The sequence below is a fragment of the Neolamprologus multifasciatus genome, chromosome 17 (assembly GCF_963576455.1).
Source record: "Neolamprologus multifasciatus chromosome 17, fNeoMul1.2, whole genome shotgun sequence".
NCBI classification, from domain to species: Eukaryota; Metazoa; Chordata; class Actinopteri; order Cichliformes; family Cichlidae; genus Neolamprologus; species Neolamprologus multifasciatus.
In genome coordinates, this window is record NC_140455.1 from 8,931,692 (window position 1) to 8,953,906 (window position 22,215).

Genomic DNA, 22,215 nt, shown 5'->3' on the forward strand with positions numbered 1-22,215 from the left:
GAGTGATTCGTTCGCTCGCTCTATGATTCAGCACAGGAGGGAGGGGGTGAGCGAGTCCTGAGTGATTCGCTTACGCTTACGATTCAGCACAGGAGGGAGGGGGTTAGTGAGTCCTGAGTGATTCGTTCGCTCTATGATTCAGCACAGGAGGTAGGGGGTTAGTGAGTCCTGAGTGATTCGTTCGCTCTATGATTCAGCACAGAAGGGAGGGGGTGAGCGAGTCCTGAGTGATTTGCTTACGCTTACGATTCAGCACAGGAAGGGAGGGAGTGAGTAGCTCAAATGTGCTGGTAGCATGTTAGCAGAGCGATGCTACTGTGAACCGAGGAGCTATTTTCTTGATGTGAGCTTCTACTCAGGGTTTTTTCTTCCAGTTCAGAGCAGAAATGCTTTTGTTAAGAAACTGGCTGTTGTTTTTCCCCCCCCACAATTTTAATTATAAGCTAGATATATTTCTACTAAGCGAATTAGTTTGCTAACAGAAACAGGGATGAGTCAGTGAGTCAGTTGGGCTTGTGAATCATGATTCACGAGTCAGTAAAGTGATTCTCGAGTATTGAACGATTTGTTCACGAATTGAACATCACTACTCAGCATGTTGTTCGGATAAACATCTGCATCCATCCTCTTCGTTGTTTTACCGAAAGCATCGCTTGTGAGTATTTAATAGTGATGGGATTTCCGGCTCTTTTTAGAGATCTGGCTAATTCGGTTTGGCTCACTAAAAAGATCCGGCTCTTTCGGCTCCGAACCGGCTCTTCAGGTTGTTTTGTTGCTTTAATTAATTTATTATTAACAATAATATAAAATTATGCACAAAAGGAATTACTAATGTAAAAAAAAGTGGTTTTATTTATATATGTTTATATATAAATATATGCAGTGGCCCCTAGAGACAAAACACGTACAAACTCCAAAACACATTTCTAGCATGAACTGAACTTCCAAAGCAGAGCTACTAGATCACTTAAATTACACAATTGAAAGCATGTGTGTATTATTTGTGTATTTATACACAGGCACTCATATATATTCAAATAAAAAAAGTTCATTTACCTGTTATTACCACACACCAAATCCAGTCGTTGGTACTTGCTGGCTTGTGTAGCCACTAGGTAACAAAAGCTTAACACTGCGCCCAGCATCCTGGAGCACTTCTGTTGTCTTTTGTACGTGTTTTGAGTTTTTACGTGCTTCGGAGTTTTTACATGTTTTTACGTGTTTTGGAGTTTGTACGTGATTTGAAGTTTGTATGTGCTTTGTCTCTAGGGGCCACCGTAAATATACTTTTATTTATTCACTCCACATAAAATGTAATAAATAAATCATATAATACAAAAATCAACTATTCACATTTCAAATTTTAACTATTTAAATGTTCAGCTTTTTCCTTTTACGAATTTAAAGTGAAACAGCACAAAACACTGCAAACCACAACACAATTAAATATAAATTAAAATATGAAAACAAAAAGAAGATGCATATTCTCTGTCATATGGGCCCGCATGAATAAACTTTCTGAAACCTTTATCATCTGCAACCGAAAATAGTTGCGGATGATTACTATACCTTTCTAATGTGATGTTGTTGTCCCTGGCTCTCTTTCTCTCTCTCTCCCTCCGGCTCTGTTCCTGTGCTACTGAGTGTAACTACCGCCCCTCCCCCCTCTGCCCAGCGTAAAGCACAAGGCTCGCGTGCAGAGTGAAGCGGAAAAAAAGTGCGAGAGGCTGAGAGAAAGAAAAAAAAAAAAACCCACGTGACGGCTCGGGATAAGGAGCCGGCTCGCGTCGTTCACGTCAAAGACCCGGCTCTAAGAGCCATTTCGTTTGCGAACGACCCATCACTAGTATTTAAGTTGAACAAGAGTTAATGCAACTATATTTGCTATTATTTATGCACTTTTATGGTTAAAGGTGTACTGTATTCAGATTTACTTTCTTTCCAATATTAGCTAGTTTAGTCAACTAATTTGCATTATCGTGTGAATATATAGACTGAATATTGCTTATTTTCTTCTTTTTGTATTGTCACTCTGTTGATAATTGAAGGCAGCGTCAATAAAAGGGACGATACACCTGTCAGTTTATCTATCTGCATAACTGTATCCAGTGTAGCAGTGAGGGCAGAATAGTGAAAAAGCGTCCTTCTACAAGACAACCTTTGGATGTTACGTCAACTCAGCTACATAAACCATGTCTGAACCAAGAGAAGATAAAGCATCATCTGTTCGTTCAGAGAAATCATATGTGTCAAAAGGTACAAGTACGTCATCTGCCAGGATGGCCGCCCTAAACGCTCGAGCCAAAGCTGAAGCAGCACGCAAAAGAGCTGAATATGCTAAAAAGGAAATTGAAATGCAAGTTAAGAAAGCAGAGCTTAAAGTAGAAGAAACACGTCTAGAGGCCACATTACAAGCCCTCCAACAAGAACGTGATGCGGAAGCGGCACACGCCGAAACAATAGTTTTTGAAACAGCAGTCAATGATTTAGAAGAAGAATGCGTGCGTGTACCTCAAAGGGTTGACACTTTGGAACGCACCTTCAACTATGTGAAAGACCAGCTCATCATCAAAGACAGCACAAGCCCAATTGGCCATACCGAGTATAATTCAATGCCTGCACCAAATGTCACATTCCTCACGCCAAAACAAGAGCCAACCAGGTTGGACACCTTAAAGGAATATGTCCTTCAACCTCTGAGTACTGACAAATGAGAAAACGTTTTCCAGTCTCCGAAATTAATGCAGAAAACATCACCAGATACTTCACCGAGATTTGAACATGCAACAAGGAAACATTTCTGACATAGCCAGGTTTCTTGCCAGACGCGACTTACTCTCTGGTGGCCTCCGAAGGTTCAGTGACAACGCAGGAGATTACTGGGGATGGAAATCTTCATTTGAGAACACGATTTGTGACTTAAACCTAACGGCCAGTGAGGAACTGGATTTGCTGATTAAATGGCTCGGCACAGAATCAGTGCAATATGCATATCATTTAAGAGCTGTGCATATTAACAATCCCTCTGAAGGACTTGCTAAGGTGTGGGAAAGATTAAATGAGTGCTACGGCTCCCCCGAAGCTATAGAGAATGCACTGCTCGACAGATTGGACCGTTTCCCAAAAATCTCATACAAAGATCCACAACTGTTGAGAGAACTACAGGACCTGCTCCTAGAGATAGGTGCTGCAAAGAGTGAAGGTTACATTCCAGGTCTACTCTACCTCGATACAGCGAGAGGCATTAATCCAGTGGTGGAAAAACTCCCCTGTGCTATGCAAGAAAAATGGATGAACTATGGTTCTAAATAGAGCAGGGTGATATGACCAAAAATATTTATCACGATATACATTTGAAAATTTGCGATAACGATATAACTGACGATATAATTGACACTAGACAAAATGCTTTACAACTCCACAACTTTATTAGTGCAAAAAACCCCATCACTGTATTTTCACTTAAACAAGCAGCTGTTTTTTATGTGCATCAAAGTTATATAAAATGTAACAGTGCAAATTCCTTGCTGACAGTTTAACCAAACGGCATTTCCAGTGGAAATTGGCCGACATATCCTCAGCATAACCATGTATAATATCCACAAAACTTAAAAAGAGGTTATACACACATAATACGGTAATATTATGTTGAAGCACAGTACGTATCACTCCGCGAGGCTTCTGCTTACGATAGCCGTAATGCTCCGACAATCCATCAAGCCGTGCGGGTTCGTAGCTTAGCAAAGTGGTACTAAATCATTTGACAGATTTTCGAGCGCCGTGTACGACATAAAATTGTTTCGAGGTCAGTAAACACAACCAGAATTCATACATAAGGTACACGGGATTATTAAGGGGCACTGTCGATTTTCAGAAAAATCAAAGGATTGATTTTAAGTGTGCAGTATTTTCCAAACAACACGGTAATAACGACGGCCCGCTAGCATGCTCTACCAAAAATAGTGCTTTGTTGTATATCTGACGGACGAAAGCTAAACCAGTGAAGTTGCAGCATTTTTACAAACCAATTCTGGTTCATCTGTTTCATTCAACGATCCACTTTCGCTCTTCTCATTCTGCGTCGCAGCCATGTGCTTATGTAAACATAGGCACTGCGCATGCGCGTTTTACCCATATTCTATTGCGATATTTCATTTTCCTATCGTTGCCCAAAATTACACCGGTATTACCGTGAACGGTATGATATAGCCCAGCCCTAGTTCTAAATACAAAGAGGACCATTGTGTGTCATTTCCACCATTCTCTGCATTTGTGGCCTTCATCAGTAGAGAAGCAAAAATGCGCAACAACCCCAGCTTTAGGCAGTCTGTGCCGACGCCTCCTGCCCTTTCAAAGACGAATAAACTTTACAAAAAACACGCTAAAAGAGAACCTATCTCAGTCATCAGAACCGAAGTTGTCAGTACGGAGCCGAAATCAACTCCTACAAACATTGAGGACCCAAATAAGGAATGTCCTATCCACAAAAGACCTCATTCTCTCAAAAAATGCAGAGCATTCAGGGAAATGCCACTGGAGGAGCGAAAGGCCTATCTCAAGAAAAACATGATATGCTTCAAATGCTGTGCTTCTACAAACCACCAGGCAAAGACATGTAAGTCAGAAATACATTGTAAAGAATGTGATTCAAAATTACACATTACAGCTCTTCATCCGGGACTGGCACCAACGACTACTGCGACAGCTACTATTGCAGAGCCCGTAACAGTTGACGGCGGGAGTGCAATGCGGCACGGCCCACAGCTATCTCGACATGCACACAAGTCTGTGGAAGTGAATTTGAAAGTCACTCATGTGCCAAGATCTGCCTTGTGTTCATTTACCCAAAGAACTCACCTGAAAAGAAACTTAAGGCCTATGCCATCCTAGATGACCAAAGCAACAGGTCACTCACAAAATCATCGGTTTTTGACACATTTGGCGTCACCAGAAACTCCTTTCCATATAAATTGAGAACCTGTGCTGGATTGGAGGAAGTGACAGGGAGGAGAGCTTTTAACTTCATTGTGGAATCGGCAGATTGCACGTCACGTCTTGAGCTCCAGACACTTATCGAGTGTGATATGCTACCCGACAATCGCAGTGAGATTCCCACAGCTGAAGCTGCTCGAAACCACGCCCACCTTCAGGAAATCGCAACCGAAATCCCAGCTCTTGACCAAAGCGCTCAGATCCTGCTGCTCATTGGAAGGGACGTTATTCAAGCACACAAAGTTCTCGACCAGTGCAATGGACCTCCAAACGCGCCATTTGCACAGAAGCTAGCTCTTGGATGGGTGATCATTGGGAACGTTTGCCTGGGTGGAGCTCACAAACCCGCGCGTGCTAACATTTTCAAAATGAACATCTTAGACAATGGTCGTCCAAGTCACTTCCTTCCATGCAAAAATGCCATTCAGCTAAAGGAAAGTTTCAACTCGCAAGGCTACAACAAGGTCAACCCCCCAATGCGAACAAAGCACTCTTCGATTGGAGAAACAGTTTTCAAACAAGTTTGGACGAGAGCCTCGGCTACTCACAGGAGGAAAGGGCCTTTTTACGTATAATGGATAAGGAAGTCTACCAGGACAGTGCTAACAGTTGGGTCGCGCCACTACCTTTTCGTTCACCCAGGCCACGCCTGCCGAACAATAAGCGGCAGGCTATGCAACGCCTTACATCGGTACGCCACATGCTGAACAAACGCCCTCAGGTAAAAGGTCAGTTTATAGACTTTATGCAAACTTTGTTTGACAATGGCGACGCTGAGATAGCGCCACCACTCACTAAAGAAGAAGAGTGCTGGTACCTCCCTTTCTTCGGAGTATACCACCCGCGCAAACCGGAACAAATACGCATTGTCTTCGACTCAAGTGCACAACACAATGGAGTATCCCTCAACAATGTTCTTTTTACTGGGCCCAACCTCAACAATAGCTTGTTGGGTGTGTTGATGTGACTCCGTGAAGAAAAGGTGGCAGTCACAGCCGATATCAAACAAATGTTCCATTGCTTCGTGGTCAGGGAGGACCACCGGAACTTTTTGAGATTCCTCTGGCACCAAAACAATGACATGGATCAACCGATTGTGGAATACAGAATGACCGTACATGTCTTTGGCAACAGCCCATCGCCCGCGGTTGCAACTTACAGACTCAGAAGGGCATCAGAGGACCGAGACAAGCAAGACATCATCACACAACATCTGGTGGAACAACATTTTTACGTAGATGATTGTCTCGCCTCCTTCCAATCAAGTACTGATGCCATTGCTGTTATGCAAAACGCTCAAGACACTATGGCTTCATCTAATCTGAGGCTACACAAGATTGCATCCAATGACGTGGACGTAATGAAGGCATTCCACAAAAACGATCTAGCCAAGGGTATAAAAGACCTCGACCTAGGAGCTGACATTCCACCTATGCAAAGAAGCCTTGGAATAAGCTGGGACATTGCAACAGACAAATTCATGTTTCAAGTGTCCTCTGCTGAGAAGCCCTATACCCGCAGAGGGGTACTTTCAGTTGTCAACAGTCTGTTTGACCCTCTCGGGTTTGCAGCTCCGGTCAGCATTAGGCAGACCGGAGCTGCAGAGCAGGCAGAGCTCTCCTGAACTTTCCACAGACATATGTCAATGGGATGATCCACTCCCAGAAAATTTGCTCCAAGAGTGGAGTGCATGGAAAGAGTCCGTGAAACTTCTCGAAGAAGTCAGAATACTGAGAATGTACACCTCTATATCCTTCAGTGGTGCAGAAAAAAGGGAGCTCTGTATATTCTGTGATGTGTCTACGAAAGCTATTGCTGCAGTAGCCTATGTCGAGCTCACAGACTCAGAAGGCAACAATGAACTGGGATTCATGTTTGGCAAAGCAAAACTCGCACTGCAGCAAGAAATAACAATCACCAGGCTCGAGCTATGTGCAGCTGTTCTTGCTGTCGAGATTGCTGACATTATCACAGAGGAATTGATGTTCCCTTCCATTCTACAAGATTTTTCACAGACAGCAGAGTGGTACTTGAATACATACAGAATGAATCCAGACGATTCTACTTCTACGTATGCAATTGTGTACAGAGGATTCGAAAATCATCCAACCCAGAGCAGTGGAACTACGTTCCAACAGAGCTTAACCCGGCCAACATAGCTTCAAGATCAATCCCAGCTAGTGCACTCTCATCAAGCACATGGCTCAAAGAACCAGATTACCTATTGAGATCAACCCCTGAAGTGAATAAACATACCTTTGAACTAGTCAATCCTGAATGAGATCCTGAGATCCGTCCAACAGTGACATCACTTTCAACCAATGTCGCGGCTTCTTTCCTCGAAACAAGGCGATTTGCGTCTTTCTCTACTTGGGGGTCACTGTTGACAGCAATAGCAAGGCTCATTCATATTGCAAGGTGTTACAGGAACAGCACTCCCCCAAAAAAGTGTCATGGCTTGCATATCTGCAAAAGTCTTAGACCAGAAGATTACAGTAAGGCAAAGAGCGTTGTTCTGAGTGGTCTTCAACACGAGGTCTACCCTGACATCTTCACATGTCTTCAAGTCCAAAAAGACATTCCAAAACAGAGCCTTCTCAGAAAACTCTCTCCTTTCAAAGACAATGCAGACTGTCTCAGGGTTGGTGGTCGCCTTTCACAAGCCAGCATGGAAAGCGACGAAGCACACCCCATTATCATCCCAGTCAACCACCATTTAACTACTCTACTAATCCGACACTACCACCAACAGGTGCAGCACCAGGGGCGCCATTTCACAGAGGGAGCCATTAGATCGGCTGGCTTCTGGATTGTCGGTGGGAAACGGAGCATCAGCTCAGTCATCCACCACTGTGTAATTTGCCGCAAGTTCAGGTGGAACACAGAAGCGCAAAAAATGTCAGACTTACCCATGTGTGTGACAGTCTGCCCCCCGTTTACCTACGTCGGAGTTGACGTCTTTGGACCGTGGACAATAAGCTCTCGGAGAACAAGAGGAGGCCTTGCCAGCAGCAAACGCTGGGCCGTCATCTTCACCTACTTGGGCATCAGGGCCATTCATGTTAAGGTCATCGAGACAATGGAGTCGTCTAGTTTTATCAATGCTCTGAGACGATTCATCTCTATCTGAGGACCAGTAAAGCAGTTGAGGACTGTGGGACCAACTTTCTGGGAGCGTGCAAAGAGCTCGGAATAACTTCAAAACACTGCAACAACCAGGAAATTCAAGACTTATTCAAGACTTATTCAAGAATGAATGCACATGGATCTTCAACCCTCCTCATAGTTCCAATATGGGAGGAAGCTGGGAGCGCATGATCGGCATCGTGAAGCGCATACTGGACTAACTGTCAAGTTCGCCTGTTGACCCATGAGGCTCTTGTTACCCTTCTAGCAGAGGTAACCGCTATTTAAACTCTCAACCGCTACTACCAGTCTCGTCAGATCCAGATTGCCCCTTTCTTCTTACGCCTGCTACCCTCCTTACGCAGAAAACTGGATTACCACCTACACCACCCGGGCACTTTGACAATAAAGATTTGTTCGGACCCCAATGGAGACAAATGCAACATCTTTCAAATGTCTTCTGGCACTGTTGGAAAACACAGTACCTGCTGACACTCCAAGAGTGAAGAAAATGGCAATCTGTGAGTCAAAATCTTCAAAAGGGAGATCTAATTCTTCTAAAGGACAGTCGAGCTAAAAGAAACCACTGGCCCATGGGGGTGGTTATTGAGACCTTTCCTAGCCAAGACAGACATGTCAGAAAGATTCAGGTAAAGGTTACTTCTGGAGGAACATCTAAAACCTTCTTAAGACCAGTGACAGAGACTGTACTCCTGCTGCGAAATACTAATAGAGACATTGATCCTTAAAGATGGTGATGACATCCAATAGATGTCAGACGGGGAGTGTGCTAGTGTAGTTCTTCTTCCCACCAGCAAGAGTCACTACAGTTCTTTCATGCCAAGATTTGTTTGTTATTAGCTGTAGAGTTAGTAATGCAGCACACTTTGAGAAAAGACTGACTCAGCATGTTGTTCGGATAAACATCTGCATCCATCCTCTTCATTGTTTTACAGAAAGCATCGCTTATGTGTATTTAAGTTGTACAAGAGTTAATGCAACTATATTTGCTATTATTTATGCACTTTTATGGTTAAAGGTGTACTGTATTCAGATTTACTTTCTTTCCAATATTAGCTAGTTTAGTCAACTAATTTGCATTATCATGTGAATATATAGACTGAATATTGCTTATTTTCTTCTGTTTGTAGTTTCACTCTGTTGATAATTGAAGGCAGCGTCAATAAAAGGGACGATACACCTGTCAGTTGTCGAGGAGTTTATCTGTCTGCATAACTGTATCCAGTGTAGCAGTGAGGGCAGAATACATTTCATACAGTTAATCAATCTTTACTACTAGATAAAATACAATTTTATGGAATAGGGGAGTGGCACTAAGCTGGATCAGAATGTATTCATCTAGAAGACAACAGTTTGTGAAGATGGGAGAATTTACATCTGGGTACATGGAAATTGCTTGTGGAGTCCCCTAAGGGTCAGTATAAATTATTTAAGACAGTTACAAAATTGTATGGATAGCAATAAATTATCACTAAATCTTAGCAAAACAATAGCAATGATATTTGGTAACTATAAAGTGAATGATAGGATACAAACACAGATAGAAAATTTAAAAATTGAAATAGTAAAGGAGACGTTTGATATATGACAATAAAATAGTTGGAAACCCTATATCAGACACATACAAAACAAAAGCATCTCAATCATGAACAAAATTAAACTTGTTCTAGATTATAAGTGTCTCTAAATACTGTATTGTTCTCTAATTCTTCCATATTTAACTTACTGTGTAGAGGTATGGGGAAATAATGATAAAAAAGGGGCCGTTCATATAATACACAAAGTTTGGTATCTTCATAATACAAATTTCTTATTTTTAAAGTCAAAATTATTAAAACTTCATGACTTGCTTAATTACAATACAGCACAGATAATGTTTAGAGTAATATTCCAGATCTTTTCAACCAGAGATGGGGGCTAAAATTTTAGAGGGAATGGGAATTTTAAGGTGCACGTAGTGACAAGTAAGTTTTTGTGTGTCTGTGTGTGGGGTTAAACTGTAGATTTATACAAGCTATGAATGTTTCTTAGAGCCAATTCTAAATAACTGGAGATTCCAACTTCATAACCTACTGTAGATTAAGTACAAATAATTTTTATAGGTCATCACTTTGCAAAGGTCTAGAAGAAGAAGAAGACAGAAGAAAGAAGGCACCTTCATACTTGAGTTCAATTTGAAGCTGCCATCATGGACCAGCTAAATACCTTCTGGAGAAATGTTTTATCATCAGATAAAATATTTGGTCACAATGACAAGAGATATGTTTGTAGAAATAAGGGAAATAAGGGTCATTGTAGAACATTCCAGCAAATATATATTTGACCCTTTATGCATAATTTTGGCTCTGTGTGGATTAGAGAAAATTCCAAAGAAATTGAAATGTGTTTTGAATCATTAAAGTTGTATGCTGTGCAGTCATTTCATTCTGGAAAAAAATAATCCAAAGAAATCCCATAAGACCCCAGACCCATTTTTACTGTCAGAAAATAACTATGGAGAGTCAGTAAAGGTGCGGTGACAGGTGGGTTCTTATGGGTTAAATGGCGAAATTACCGTGAAATTTAAGCCCATGATGAGTGTATGGAAACTTTAACCCCATCACTTTTCCCCCTTTCTTCTGTATGTGCTCTAGAAATTTGGAGTTGGCTTATTCATGTCCAATTGTTATTGTGTGTCCCTGTTTGTCTCCTTAGAAATGGCTGGTACACTGAGAGCTCTCCAATTCTTTTCTGTCCTTTTCCCACAGTTTTATTTTTGGCCTGAAAGTGACTGTGCATCTACTCCTCATGTATCCACCTGGGTGTCTGTATATCCATCTATTTGTATGGCTGCCCACGCCCCTGTGTTTTCTCACCAGGGTTTGATTTCAAACTGAACTGATAAGGCAGTCAGCAGTTCCTTGGAGACCCAAGGGAGGAGAGGAGTGTGTGAAGACAAGGATTATTTAACTCACACTTTGAAGTTTTAGTTACTTTCCCAATATATTGCTTTTTCAAATTCATTAATTTTAGTCCTTTTTAATTTTGTTAAGCCAGTTTCAATGTTAACTTGTGAGCATTTATTTATGAGCATATTTGCCTAAAATATCAGTTTTATTTTCATCTATGTCACAGTAATCAGTGTTAGTTTGTCTGTACATCCATGTTACATTGCAGGGTTTAATGAGTCCTCTCTCACAATTTAATCCGTCTATCTATCTAACCTTTCTGTCTTTATTGACTATAAACAGTGATCTGCTGCTTAAATTAAGAGCTTTCATCATCTTTACAATTCATTCTTTTATTTCAGCAAAATGTGCGTTAAAAATATGCATATAAAATATATGTTTTTCTTTGAGGAGGAAATATAAATCTTCATTACATTCTATAGTCAATAAATCTTTGATTTTATAGAAGAGTTAAAAAAACCCAAACCAATAAAAAGTGATAAACACCCACTTTTTGGATTCATAACCAAAAGCTCATAAAGTATTTAAATGAACTAAATATAGCAAGAAACCTCAGGAGATCTGGTCTCTTTGGCTCCAGGAAATCTAAAGCAAACATCTCAGTTAATGAAACACAGAAAAGCCAATAAAACTCTCTGAAGTGGGGAAACGTTTTAAAATTAATCTGCATCATATATGTTTCCATTGCTCAAATATCCAAGAAGTCTAACTAAACCAGAACTAAACAGAAGTAAAAATGTTTTCCTTCAGAGAAGTTCAGAGTTTAAAACTGTGGATGCATTTGGCAGTTTCAAAATTTTGTGACAAATAGTGAGTTCAGTCTAAGGAAAATATTTAGTAAAAATAAAAATTACTCCCCAAAACAAACAAAACATAACTTCACCACAAACAAATTTGCTTTTTTAAGAAATATATTTTTGCTGCTTTAAAGTTGGAAAGAGAAAGAAAATAAAGCTATATTAAAATTCTTATTTCTAAATTTAGCTCTGAATTTTTACACTTTAAACAGTTTCAAAGGTGCAAAGGTTTCCAAACTTTGTGTGTTTCAGTCAGATGAAACTTTGTAATAATTTTTACTCTATATAGTAGCTTATAAAAAAAACAGCTTTTTAAAAACTACATAGGGTCAAATCCAGTTTCCAAAGTGCATGACTCTACTACTACTAGATTTTAAACCACTGAATGTCTGACTGGTTTTCAGCACTCATCTGTGAAATAATTATTTTCAATAGTCTGAGCATTGTTTAGAACCTCACTGAGAGAAATAAGGAATCTAAAGTAGTTTTATTTTCTTCCTCTAGTTCTTATTCTGACTTTGGAGCATTTTTCATTGACCCTGACACTCTGCAGTGTCTAACAAATGAGTTGGATTTCTAAATCTTTTTTTAAAAATGTAATCTTAGAAACACAGGCCTTATTCACAGCTGGACACATTTGTTGTTTATCACATTTACGGTGAGTAATGCATGTGTCTAGCTGTAGTCCAGTTTAAAGCAGGAAAACAAATTTTCACTCAGATTTTTCTGTTGAAACCACTTAGGGAGTTAAAAAGTAAAAACCTATTTCTCCTGGATGCTACTCTTACCTTGAAAAAAAAGGAAAAAAAGTTTTGAAGTCTGAATTAGTCTTAGTTTGGTGAAAGTTTCAATCCTGAGAGTTTCATTCAAATTCAGTTAGTCCCATGTTTGGTCTCTGATCCAGAAAATGTTAAACTTTACTCTTTGTGAATCTATCTTAAATGGCTCAATTGAGAACACTCAAAAAAAACTTACAGGTTAGGAGTGATACTCTTGATTTGAAAGGTAACCTCAATATAGGGACTTTTAAGTGTTTCTGCTGGAGTATCTCAGACATACTTAGAACTGTTCATCGTAGTTGGGTGGGTGGGTTTTCTACTTCTAGGGACCAGAACATTGAATGTTGGAAGGCACTCTCACACATACTCAGTCCTGGTTCTTTCAAAATTGGTTCCTGGTGTCACAAGTCCCAGAGGGATGTGCACAGGCCTGTCCAGCTTCTGGAAATGAAGACAGGAAATCAGCAGCAGCGTTCCTGCCACCAGGTGGAGGATACCTGCAATCCAGCCACAAAACAGAGCATAGCCGAACTCCCAGCGAGGGACAATCTGAGGCACTGTCTCGTCGAAGAATCTCACAAGCGTCAGGTGGGCGACGTAAGAGACCGGGATAAGGCCCAGGATCCCTGTTACCAGGCACAGTGCCCCGCCTATTGCCTTCAGCGCCCTCTTACAGCTAAAGTCATCCACGTGGTTGTGGCAGCCATTAACCAGGCGGATACCGGGGATGGCCAGCAGCACACCCAACAATCCCACCCCCAGCACCAAGGACATGAGAATCCGTGCCAGTATAATGTCTGGTGGCAGTTCAAACATGCTGTCATAGGGCCGGCACTCCTGCTTATCTGTCGCTTCCTGGCTCACACAGGTCACCCAGAGGCCCATGTTAGTTTCCTCAGTGGGAAGCAGGTCTGTAGACAGTGTGATCCATGAAGGCATCAGGATGGTGGTCAGGGAACAGATCCAGGCCACTATTGCCAAACCAACCCCCAGCAGCTCTAGAGTGCCATTGCTAGAGTCCATGACAGCGATGCTGTAGCTCTCAGAGGGTCCTGGTCTTTCCTTTGCTCCTTTCAGGAGGGGGATCTGCTGGGACATCAATGCTAGCAGAGACAGACTTTGCAGTCAGGCCCAGCTGGAAGAGTTATCACACCCTGTCCAGGCATAGGGAGGCTATGATTGGCCAACTGGAAACAACAGGATTGCTGTGAGGTCACCTGCAGGCAGGATTTTCTTCGAGAGAGGATGTTATCGATGCCTACATCTCTGACTGTAAAGCATTTGATGTCAATGGCATCACTCGCTCAGCTTCTCTGCTTTCTTCATCCTTGCCTCTCCTCCCCACAGAATCAGCAGTGAAAACTGACACTCTTACACAATCAGGCAAAAAGTTCAGGCTTTCTTCAGCAGGTCAACAGAATACAAGAACCAATTTGCACCTGCACACTTACAGAATCAACAGCACTGTGAATGGATTACACAGTGACAAAATGAACCTATTTAGGCAAGTAACTTTTCCTAATTCACTGAATTTTCTTTTTCCTAACACTTTTTTTTTTTTTCAGTTGAGCTTTTTAGTCTTCCAACGTGTCACCAAATTCCAAACTCTATATCTGGTCAAAAAGAGGAATTGTAGGACACTTGTTTTGGAAATAAAACTGAAATTATTTTGTGTTGAAGATATTCACATTTATTCTATCAAAATAATAATATATCTTTAATAATGTAGTTTCTGTGAAAATGTACAGATAGCTTGAATGGAGTCTGATTGGGTCTAATTTTTAGGTTATTTGTGGTGAAGAGAAGACTGGTAATATTGAGATTGGTCAATATCTAATTAAACTAAAATAATAAATGCTGAAATACACACTTTTTTGTCCATAAAAAGATGTGAAAGGTTCTTTTTTAAAATCAAATTTCAGCCAGTTTTTTTTTTTTTTTGGCCTGATGGTACCTCCTGCTGGTAGTTTGCAGAAACTACACATAAAGAAATGCAGTACATGTTTACATTCCAGGTTCTACTGTAAATAAAAATTTTAATCTCATGAAAACCATACATAATAATGTGTATACATCACAGTTCCTTCTGATCTAGCTAAACACTGGTCTGATTGAATTTGACCATATTATCATAGTCTGCTGAAACAAAATACAAAAGCTGGGTGTGGGGAAGAATGTACTCACTCAAATTAAAAAGACTAGACTTTTAAAAAGATGTCTGCTCTAGCAGCTAATATTTAAATAATAAATCAGGAGGAAACAACTTTAGTTTTAGTCTTTGTCAGTTTGTTTGGTTTGGTAGGATCATATAGGATGAAAGCTCGAAACTCCTTACCTATAACTCATCCGGTATCCAATCACAGCTAAGAAGGGCTGGGACATTAAGTCTCAGTGAACCATGTTCTGGACTTCTACTGCCAAAGATTCTCTAAGGTGGTTGGTGCCTATCATGGCAATTACCCCAAATCAGATGGAACCAGTTTATGCCGGCAGAAAAAGGGAACCATCAAGCTGAAGAGGGAGTCCTATTGAGCTTTGTTGGCTTGTAAGACTCCAAAGGCGGCAGGTACCAAAAGGCCAATCAGATGCAGCAACTGAAAATGAAGGGTCTGTGAAGAGTTCTGTGAGCTCATGGAGCAAGACTTCCAGTTGGCCTCAGGTCAGTTCTGAAAATCATCAAGCGATTCATGAAGAAAAAGTAGTTTTCTGTTCCCATTGTAGACAATGGGGTCAGACTCTTACTGACCTTAACTATAGTCAGAGTGGAAAGAATACTTCAAGGATCTCCTCAGTGCCATCTACACACCTTCTGTAGTAGAAACAGAGTCCGGGCACACTGTTTCTGAGGTGACTGACATAGTCAAGAAGCTCTGCTGTTGCTGGGGCTCAGGGGTCAAGCTTTCCTAAAGACTCTTAATGTTGTAGGGTTGTCCTGGGAGACATGCTTTTGTCAAGAATATATCCTTGGCAGACCGGGATTTTCAGGAATCAAGAACAGAGGGCTTGATCTTCTAGTGTTCAGCCTTTTCATCCTACCCGAGAAGGTCTATGCCAGGGTGCTGGAACTCCTGGAAAAGACAGTCTATCCAGCAGTTGAATATTAGGTCGAGGAGGAACAATCAAGTTTTCATTCTGGTCATGGAACACTGAATCACCTCTTTATCATCTTGAAGCTGCGCAAGGGTACATGGAAGTTTCCCAAGTGTTTTGTGTACACTAAGAAGTCATTTAACTAGGACATCCTATGAGGATAGCTTCAGGAGCACATACTGTACTGTAATGAGTGAACAAAGTCTTGGATGCTACAAATACAGTTTGCATATTTCCATAAAAGGAAGAAAATGATGACAAAACCGAACATACTTTCATTATTTCCAAGCTTCCTATTCTGTGTTTTTGTTTTTGAACTTACTATCAAACACACAAATATATATTATAGGTTGCAAATACATTTGATGCTACTTGTCATTTCTATATATATAGTATCTATCCATCTATCTCTATTTATATATGCCTAAATGTCATTTTACTGTACTACAGTTAATATGGGCTCTAGCAGTTCTTTTTCCCCCCTTTAGATGGTGATACATACTCAGCAATAAGCACTAAGCAGATCAGCTTTATGAGAAGAACTGCAGTAGTATTAAGTTTTGCTTGGCCATTGTGGTCTGAATGTTTGACATCATACAAAATAAAAACACATCTATCTATCTATCTATCTATCTATCTATCTATCTATCTATCTATCTATCTATCTATCTATCTATCTATCTATCTATCTATCTATCTATCTATCTATCTATCTATCTATCTATCTATCTATCTATCTATCTATCTATCTATCTATCTATCTATCTATCTATCTATCTAGAGGTTACAACAACCCTTAATATGCAGGTACCTGCTGACTTTGTATTGGCCCTAATAGATCCACATAAATACACTGGAAATGGTGCGTGCATGTGTTTGTGTGCTGTTTGTCTGAAATAGCTGGTGTCTCTTTGTAGTGACTTTAATCCCAACCCAAAATGGAAACACACATACAGCCAGCATATACAGAGTTTGCCAACAGCACCTGAATCTATGACATACTGTGTTGCATTTTTCCCACTGAGAAACTATTTGCTTACAAAAAAAGTAAGCATTGCTATTTTTCACGCAACTGAATAATGCTTCAGTGTTTTTCAGGGACAAAAAGATGGAGGGAAAAATGTGGTTAATGGGTAGTCTTTTGTGGTTTTAGGCATTTTCAGGAATGTCCAGGTTTTGCTTTCATAGTCATTCGAACATTTTGTATTTTATTTATTGGTTACTTAACAATAACTTGCAGGTTAGATTGCTAACCTAGCTACCTTTAAAAGGGAAAGCGGTGGGCTGCAGATCACAGATTAGAATTAACTTTTGTAAAAATGATAAATGTAAGCCTAATATTCCATTTCTGTCTCTTTAGCAGTTTACAGACTTTTTCTTCATTGCAAAGAATAAATAAATAAATTACATAGTCCAGATAGTACTTGATTCATTCAAAAAAAATATTGATTAAAGCATCACAATTAATTTTAATTAAATTGCATACATTAAGTGTCTTTTGTGTGAGTCCACTGAGTTGATAACTTTCTCTAAACTTTATTTTACGTTCCAAGATGCTGATTCTGTGGATGGGGAATCACATCAGGAGCTTGCGGCAGCCAATGGGAGGAGAAATTAGAAGTGGTGATTAAAGATGATGGTTGTTAAGGAGAGAGACATGTCTCCCTCCTTCTTATTCCCATCTAGGTCTGGCTCTACTATCAATGGGAGCTTTCACTTTGCTTTTGCATGAAAAAATATGATGGTTGTGTGTGTGTGTGTGTGTGTGTGACAGATAGAGTCCAACAGTCCACTCCAATGCATGAGTGGCTTGGAAAGGTGCCAGCATGCAAAAACCTAGCAACAAGATTTGACTTGGCCTGCTGAGAGAGAGTGAGAAATAGAGAGTGAGAGAGAGAGCGAGAGAGAGATCTGGCATGTGCACAGCATGGGCATATGGATCTTTGTTTGTCCGTTTTGGACCATTTAGTCATTCTGTCACTCCAACTGGACTACTTAGCGAATTGGTGCTACTTGGTTCTGAATCGCACACACACACACACAAACGTATTTGCAAAGACACACATGGGTGAGCCAAGCCTTGACTCTACTGCTTTACAGTCTGTTACTGTTCACATGGCCTGAATGAAATAAAAAACCTTTTCCAATTAATCCTTTTAACCAACATGTGTGATCCCTGGCTCACGCTGATGTGGCCTTCAAGCTAACCAAGTCTATGCCAAGTCAAGTCACTTCATAGCCCCTAGAGCCTTTGCTGACCATCAGTACTGATCAGCTATGAAGGTAGCCAGCTCCAACATTGATTTCCATTTACTTCTGAATCCAGTTAAATATATGTGGGGTTCACTCAAAGGCCTGTTTTTTGTTTGTTTTTCTTTTGCTTCTTACAGTGTCTGACAATTTCTAGCTGGACTTATAAAAGATTAATATTGGTCTATTTCTTGAAATGCAGTCCATGTTGAAGGTGCAAATATTGTTTGCTGAAATATAAAATACTGTATTTAACCCCTGTGTACTTTTTGCTTTAAAAAATAACCCTCAAAATCCATACCTCTAATTCAAACTTTTTCCTTGCTGACAACCCAGTTTGGTGAGCAGCGGTTTTGTCTTGGTCTGTCTTCCATGGATGCCATTTTTGCAATGTCTCTTTCCTATTGTTTAATCATGAGCACTGATCAAGACGAGTGAGGCCACCAGTTCTTTAGATGTTCTTTTGGACCTTCTGGATGACTCATTGATGCACTATTGGAATAATTTTGGTTGGCTGGCCAAAAAATAAATGGTTCTTACTGTGGTTCACTGGAGTTCCAAAGTCTTAGAAATGGCTTTCAAACACTTTCCAGACTGATAGATAGACTTTGTTTCTCAGCTCTTTCCTAAGGTTGTGGCATGTTGTGTTGCTTTTTTGGGATGTTTACTTTGTCAGACAGATTCTATTATTAAGACATTTCTTGTTGAATCAAGAAACGACTTTATGTGGCAGTAAACACGCCTGGGTGTGATTGGTGAAATTAAACTATGAGCTTTCCAAAAAAGAAAAAAAAAAGGTTAATTGCAGTTAATTCATGATTTAACTACTTATTTGATTGCTTTTTTGCACAAGGCCAGGTAGGTTTGGTTAACTTTTTTTTTCTCATTGAATTAAATCATCATTTAAAAACTGCATTTCCTACTTATTCAGACTAACTAAAATATGCTGGTGGGTCAAATATGCTTCACTGCACTGCAGGTCCATTTTTGCACTATCTAGTAAGTATAAATAATACCTGTGAGCTAAAATTCCATACTTTAGACTGCTCTAAACCAGAGGGCTGTTGAAAACATGGCGCACTCAGCTGCTAACTAAAATTGTTGTTTATGAGGGAGGCCAATCAGAAAAAAACTGGCTCAAAATTTGGGGAAGGAAGCTAAATTGGTTTCTTTCAGTCAATGGATGAACGCAGCAGTCACCCAATAACCAGTGCAAGGCAAGTAAGGATTATTTGAATGATAAATTGAAAAAATGCTACCTGAGCAGAGTCCAAAGAATAAAAATAATAAGCTGAAAAGGAGCATACCTTTTTCGTTTTTTTCTCACTGTCATTTTGTAGTTGTACTCAGGCAGCTCCATGCATGCTGATGTTCAAACTGAGTGTTACCATTTGGAAAAACTTCACTTCATTAGACATTTTTGGATAACACTTTACACAAACTATGGGTTTAAAGCATACATCTTAGAAAGATAGATAGCTCAGTCACAGGACTCAGTTTATACTCAATGTAATGACCTAAAAATCATAAACATATCTTAAAGATATCATTAATTCCCAAATTTGACAACTTAATAAGTGTCCTTCCATGTACTGTAAGGGTGAACAATACAACACTCACTCCCTACCATTTGAACATACTTTTCCCCCATTATCTGAACTGTTCCCAGCAGTAAGAACCCTTTTAAACTTAATGTCTTTTTTAAAACAACCTGCTTATACCACTGTCCCATCTCCTGCACAGATCCAGGTTTGAAAAAGTTTAGAGAACTCGTTGGTGTATCATTTTGTCAACATGGCAGCATGTCAAACAGTCCCCCAGGGTTCCTAGCAGCTTCAAACCTCTGCTAGAATTAAACCATTTTTAAATTAGCCCCGTACAGAAATATTCTAAATCTGTCATGCTTTAACGTGGTGTCACATTTCCTCAGATTACCATCATTACAGTAATTAATGCTTTAATTTCTGAGTATGTTTTGAAATGAAACCCAAAGTGCCACGATTTTAATGTAATATGGGACTAATGTGGTGCGGAACATTTGGTAATCTGGCTCCCATATGCCTCGGATCTGCCGAATGGGTTTTATCTGCTGTAATACGGTTCAAACACTGAGCTGCAGTTAGTTAGAAGGAAAATAGGCTGCAGAAATAAACTTTCTGTTCAAGTCCTGAGACATTTTTAGCACATGTAAAGTGCAGAACGAAAGGAAAGTTGTGAAGATGAAATTGAATGATGCAGATTTTACAGCACAAGTAAAGTAACTAATTTATTTCAGTTTTTTAACTGGCTTCTGTTTTGTTCGGTTTATAGGCTTGTGACTAATTTTACAGCACAAAGGGAAAATGGAAGAGAAATAATGGAATATGCAGATTTCATAACCTGTGATTTCTTTTGTCCCCAAATAAACTGACCGACCTTTGAGTGAATGAAATGAATAAGCTCTTTTCTTGTCACCCACAGATGAATCACTAACTAGGTTACAGGTTCCCATAAATTACTTAATGGGCTACACTTCCAGCTCCACATGGCCTTTCTCTGGCCTTACACACAGTATCTAATATATCTAGTTCATTCAAACGCTGTTACGCATAATGAATATTGCCAGCTGTGAGGCTAGTATTGAAATATACTATTAATAATCCCGAACACATGAATAACACTCTTTCTCATTCCATAGTGTAAATCTAATCTTTTGTCTGTGGTGGTTTATACCTTGTTGTGAAGCTTTGCTGGGCTCTGATCTGCTCCTCTCGCTGCTATTCTCTACACCAACCACTTAGCACTTCTCCCATGGGTTCCACATCTGACTCAATTCCCCTGTGATTGGTTTATGACAACCATATCCCAGACCTGATTAAACACTATGGATGCATTTACAGTATTCCTGAGATGGAGAATTACTGCTCTCCTGTCAACACAGGATTGAAGCAATTTGTATTTAATAATACACTATATTGTGCAGGAAACAGAGGATCAATACTTTACTAAATATTAATACTACTTTACATAATCATTGCCAAATTATAAAATGACTACTTCACAGACTATATCTGTCAGGACAAGCAAGACTAGCAGTGCTTGCCCAATGAAATTTAAAAACAGACATCGGTTAAACATGTAAAATAAAAGGAATTTCCCTTCAGCTCAAACAACACGCTCAAGTTGTCTGTATGCATGTGAGTTGTTGCCTCCCTAACCAGCTCCAAGTTTGAATGTGGGCAACCTTTTAGGATTAGCTTTAAAACTTTGCTTTTTGATAAAGCTTGTAGTAAGGGCTGAATCAGCTGACCCCGAACCCTGCATAGTTACGGTGTCATAGGTCTAGAGTCTCTTTATGCACTGAGCATTTCTATTTGACTCACCTCTATTCACTCACTTCTGTATTTATACACCACACTACATTTAGTCATCAGTTATTATTCATCTCTGACTCTCTCCCACAGCGTGTCTTTTTTGTCTTGTCTTCTTCCCCTTACCCCCAGTTAGACATGGTTGATGGTCGCCCCTTCCTAAGCCTGGTTCTAACCTGCAGGTTTCCCCCTGTTAAAAGGGAGCTGTTCCTTCCCACTTTCACCAAGTCGTTGTTCAGAAGAGGTTTTCTGGTTGTTGAGGTTTTTTTCTAGATCGTTGTAAGGTTTTTAAACTTACAATAATCTGGGCAAGCTGAAAGGATTTTTGAGAGGATTAGATTTTTTAGATTAGAGGATTTTTTTTGGACATTTTTTTATTGTTAGTAAACCAGTGATTTTTGATAGAGACTCATGAGACACTGCTGTGCTAGACAGACTATCCCTATCAGCTTTCACTGATCTGTGGTCAGTTTTGAGCTGCACATTTTTGTGCTAATTTGCAGATATGTTTTTAAATTTAGAGGTAACATTAACAAGTAAACAACCAAAATACTATGATTTATCATCTTAGCAGATGGATTTTTCATGTGCTAAGTACTTTGGCCAACACGTGTTGTAAAGAGTTATCAGCCTGTAGTAGGTTAGCAATGGACGCCAGTACAGAGATCATTTAGATGATGAAAATGGGCCATCAATACTTTAAAAATCATTCGGTGGGTTACACCACCGTAAATCATCAATAACAGGCTTCAATTATTTATGAATATATTTTAATATACTTTTAAAATCAAGATGTACAGTACTGTGCAAAGGTTTCTATATTTCTATATATTTTCTTTCTAAGGAGGATGTGCTTACTGCC

At 39.8% G+C, this 22,215-nt stretch overlaps 1 protein-coding gene across 1 annotated transcript; it reads right to left on the reverse strand.

The window, feature by feature from the left end:
- Positions 1 to 12,474: 12,474 nt before the first annotated feature.
- On the reverse strand, positions 12,475 to 14,243 carry LOC146498919 (claudin-22-like). The gene has a single exon (XM_085138629.1). It carries the CDS (start codon positions 13,759 to 13,761, stop codon positions 13,021 to 13,023), a length of 741 nt encoding a protein of 246 aa, XP_084994755.1. The 5' UTR covers positions 13,762 to 14,243; the 3' UTR covers positions 12,475 to 13,020.
- Positions 14,244 to 22,215: the final 7,972 nt, after the last annotated feature.

Coding starts and splice junctions, on each gene's coding strand:
- LOC146498919 (XM_085138629.1), bottom strand. CDS start 13,761: ATGTCCCAGCAGATCCCCCTCCTGAAAGGAGCAAAGGAAAGACCAGGA.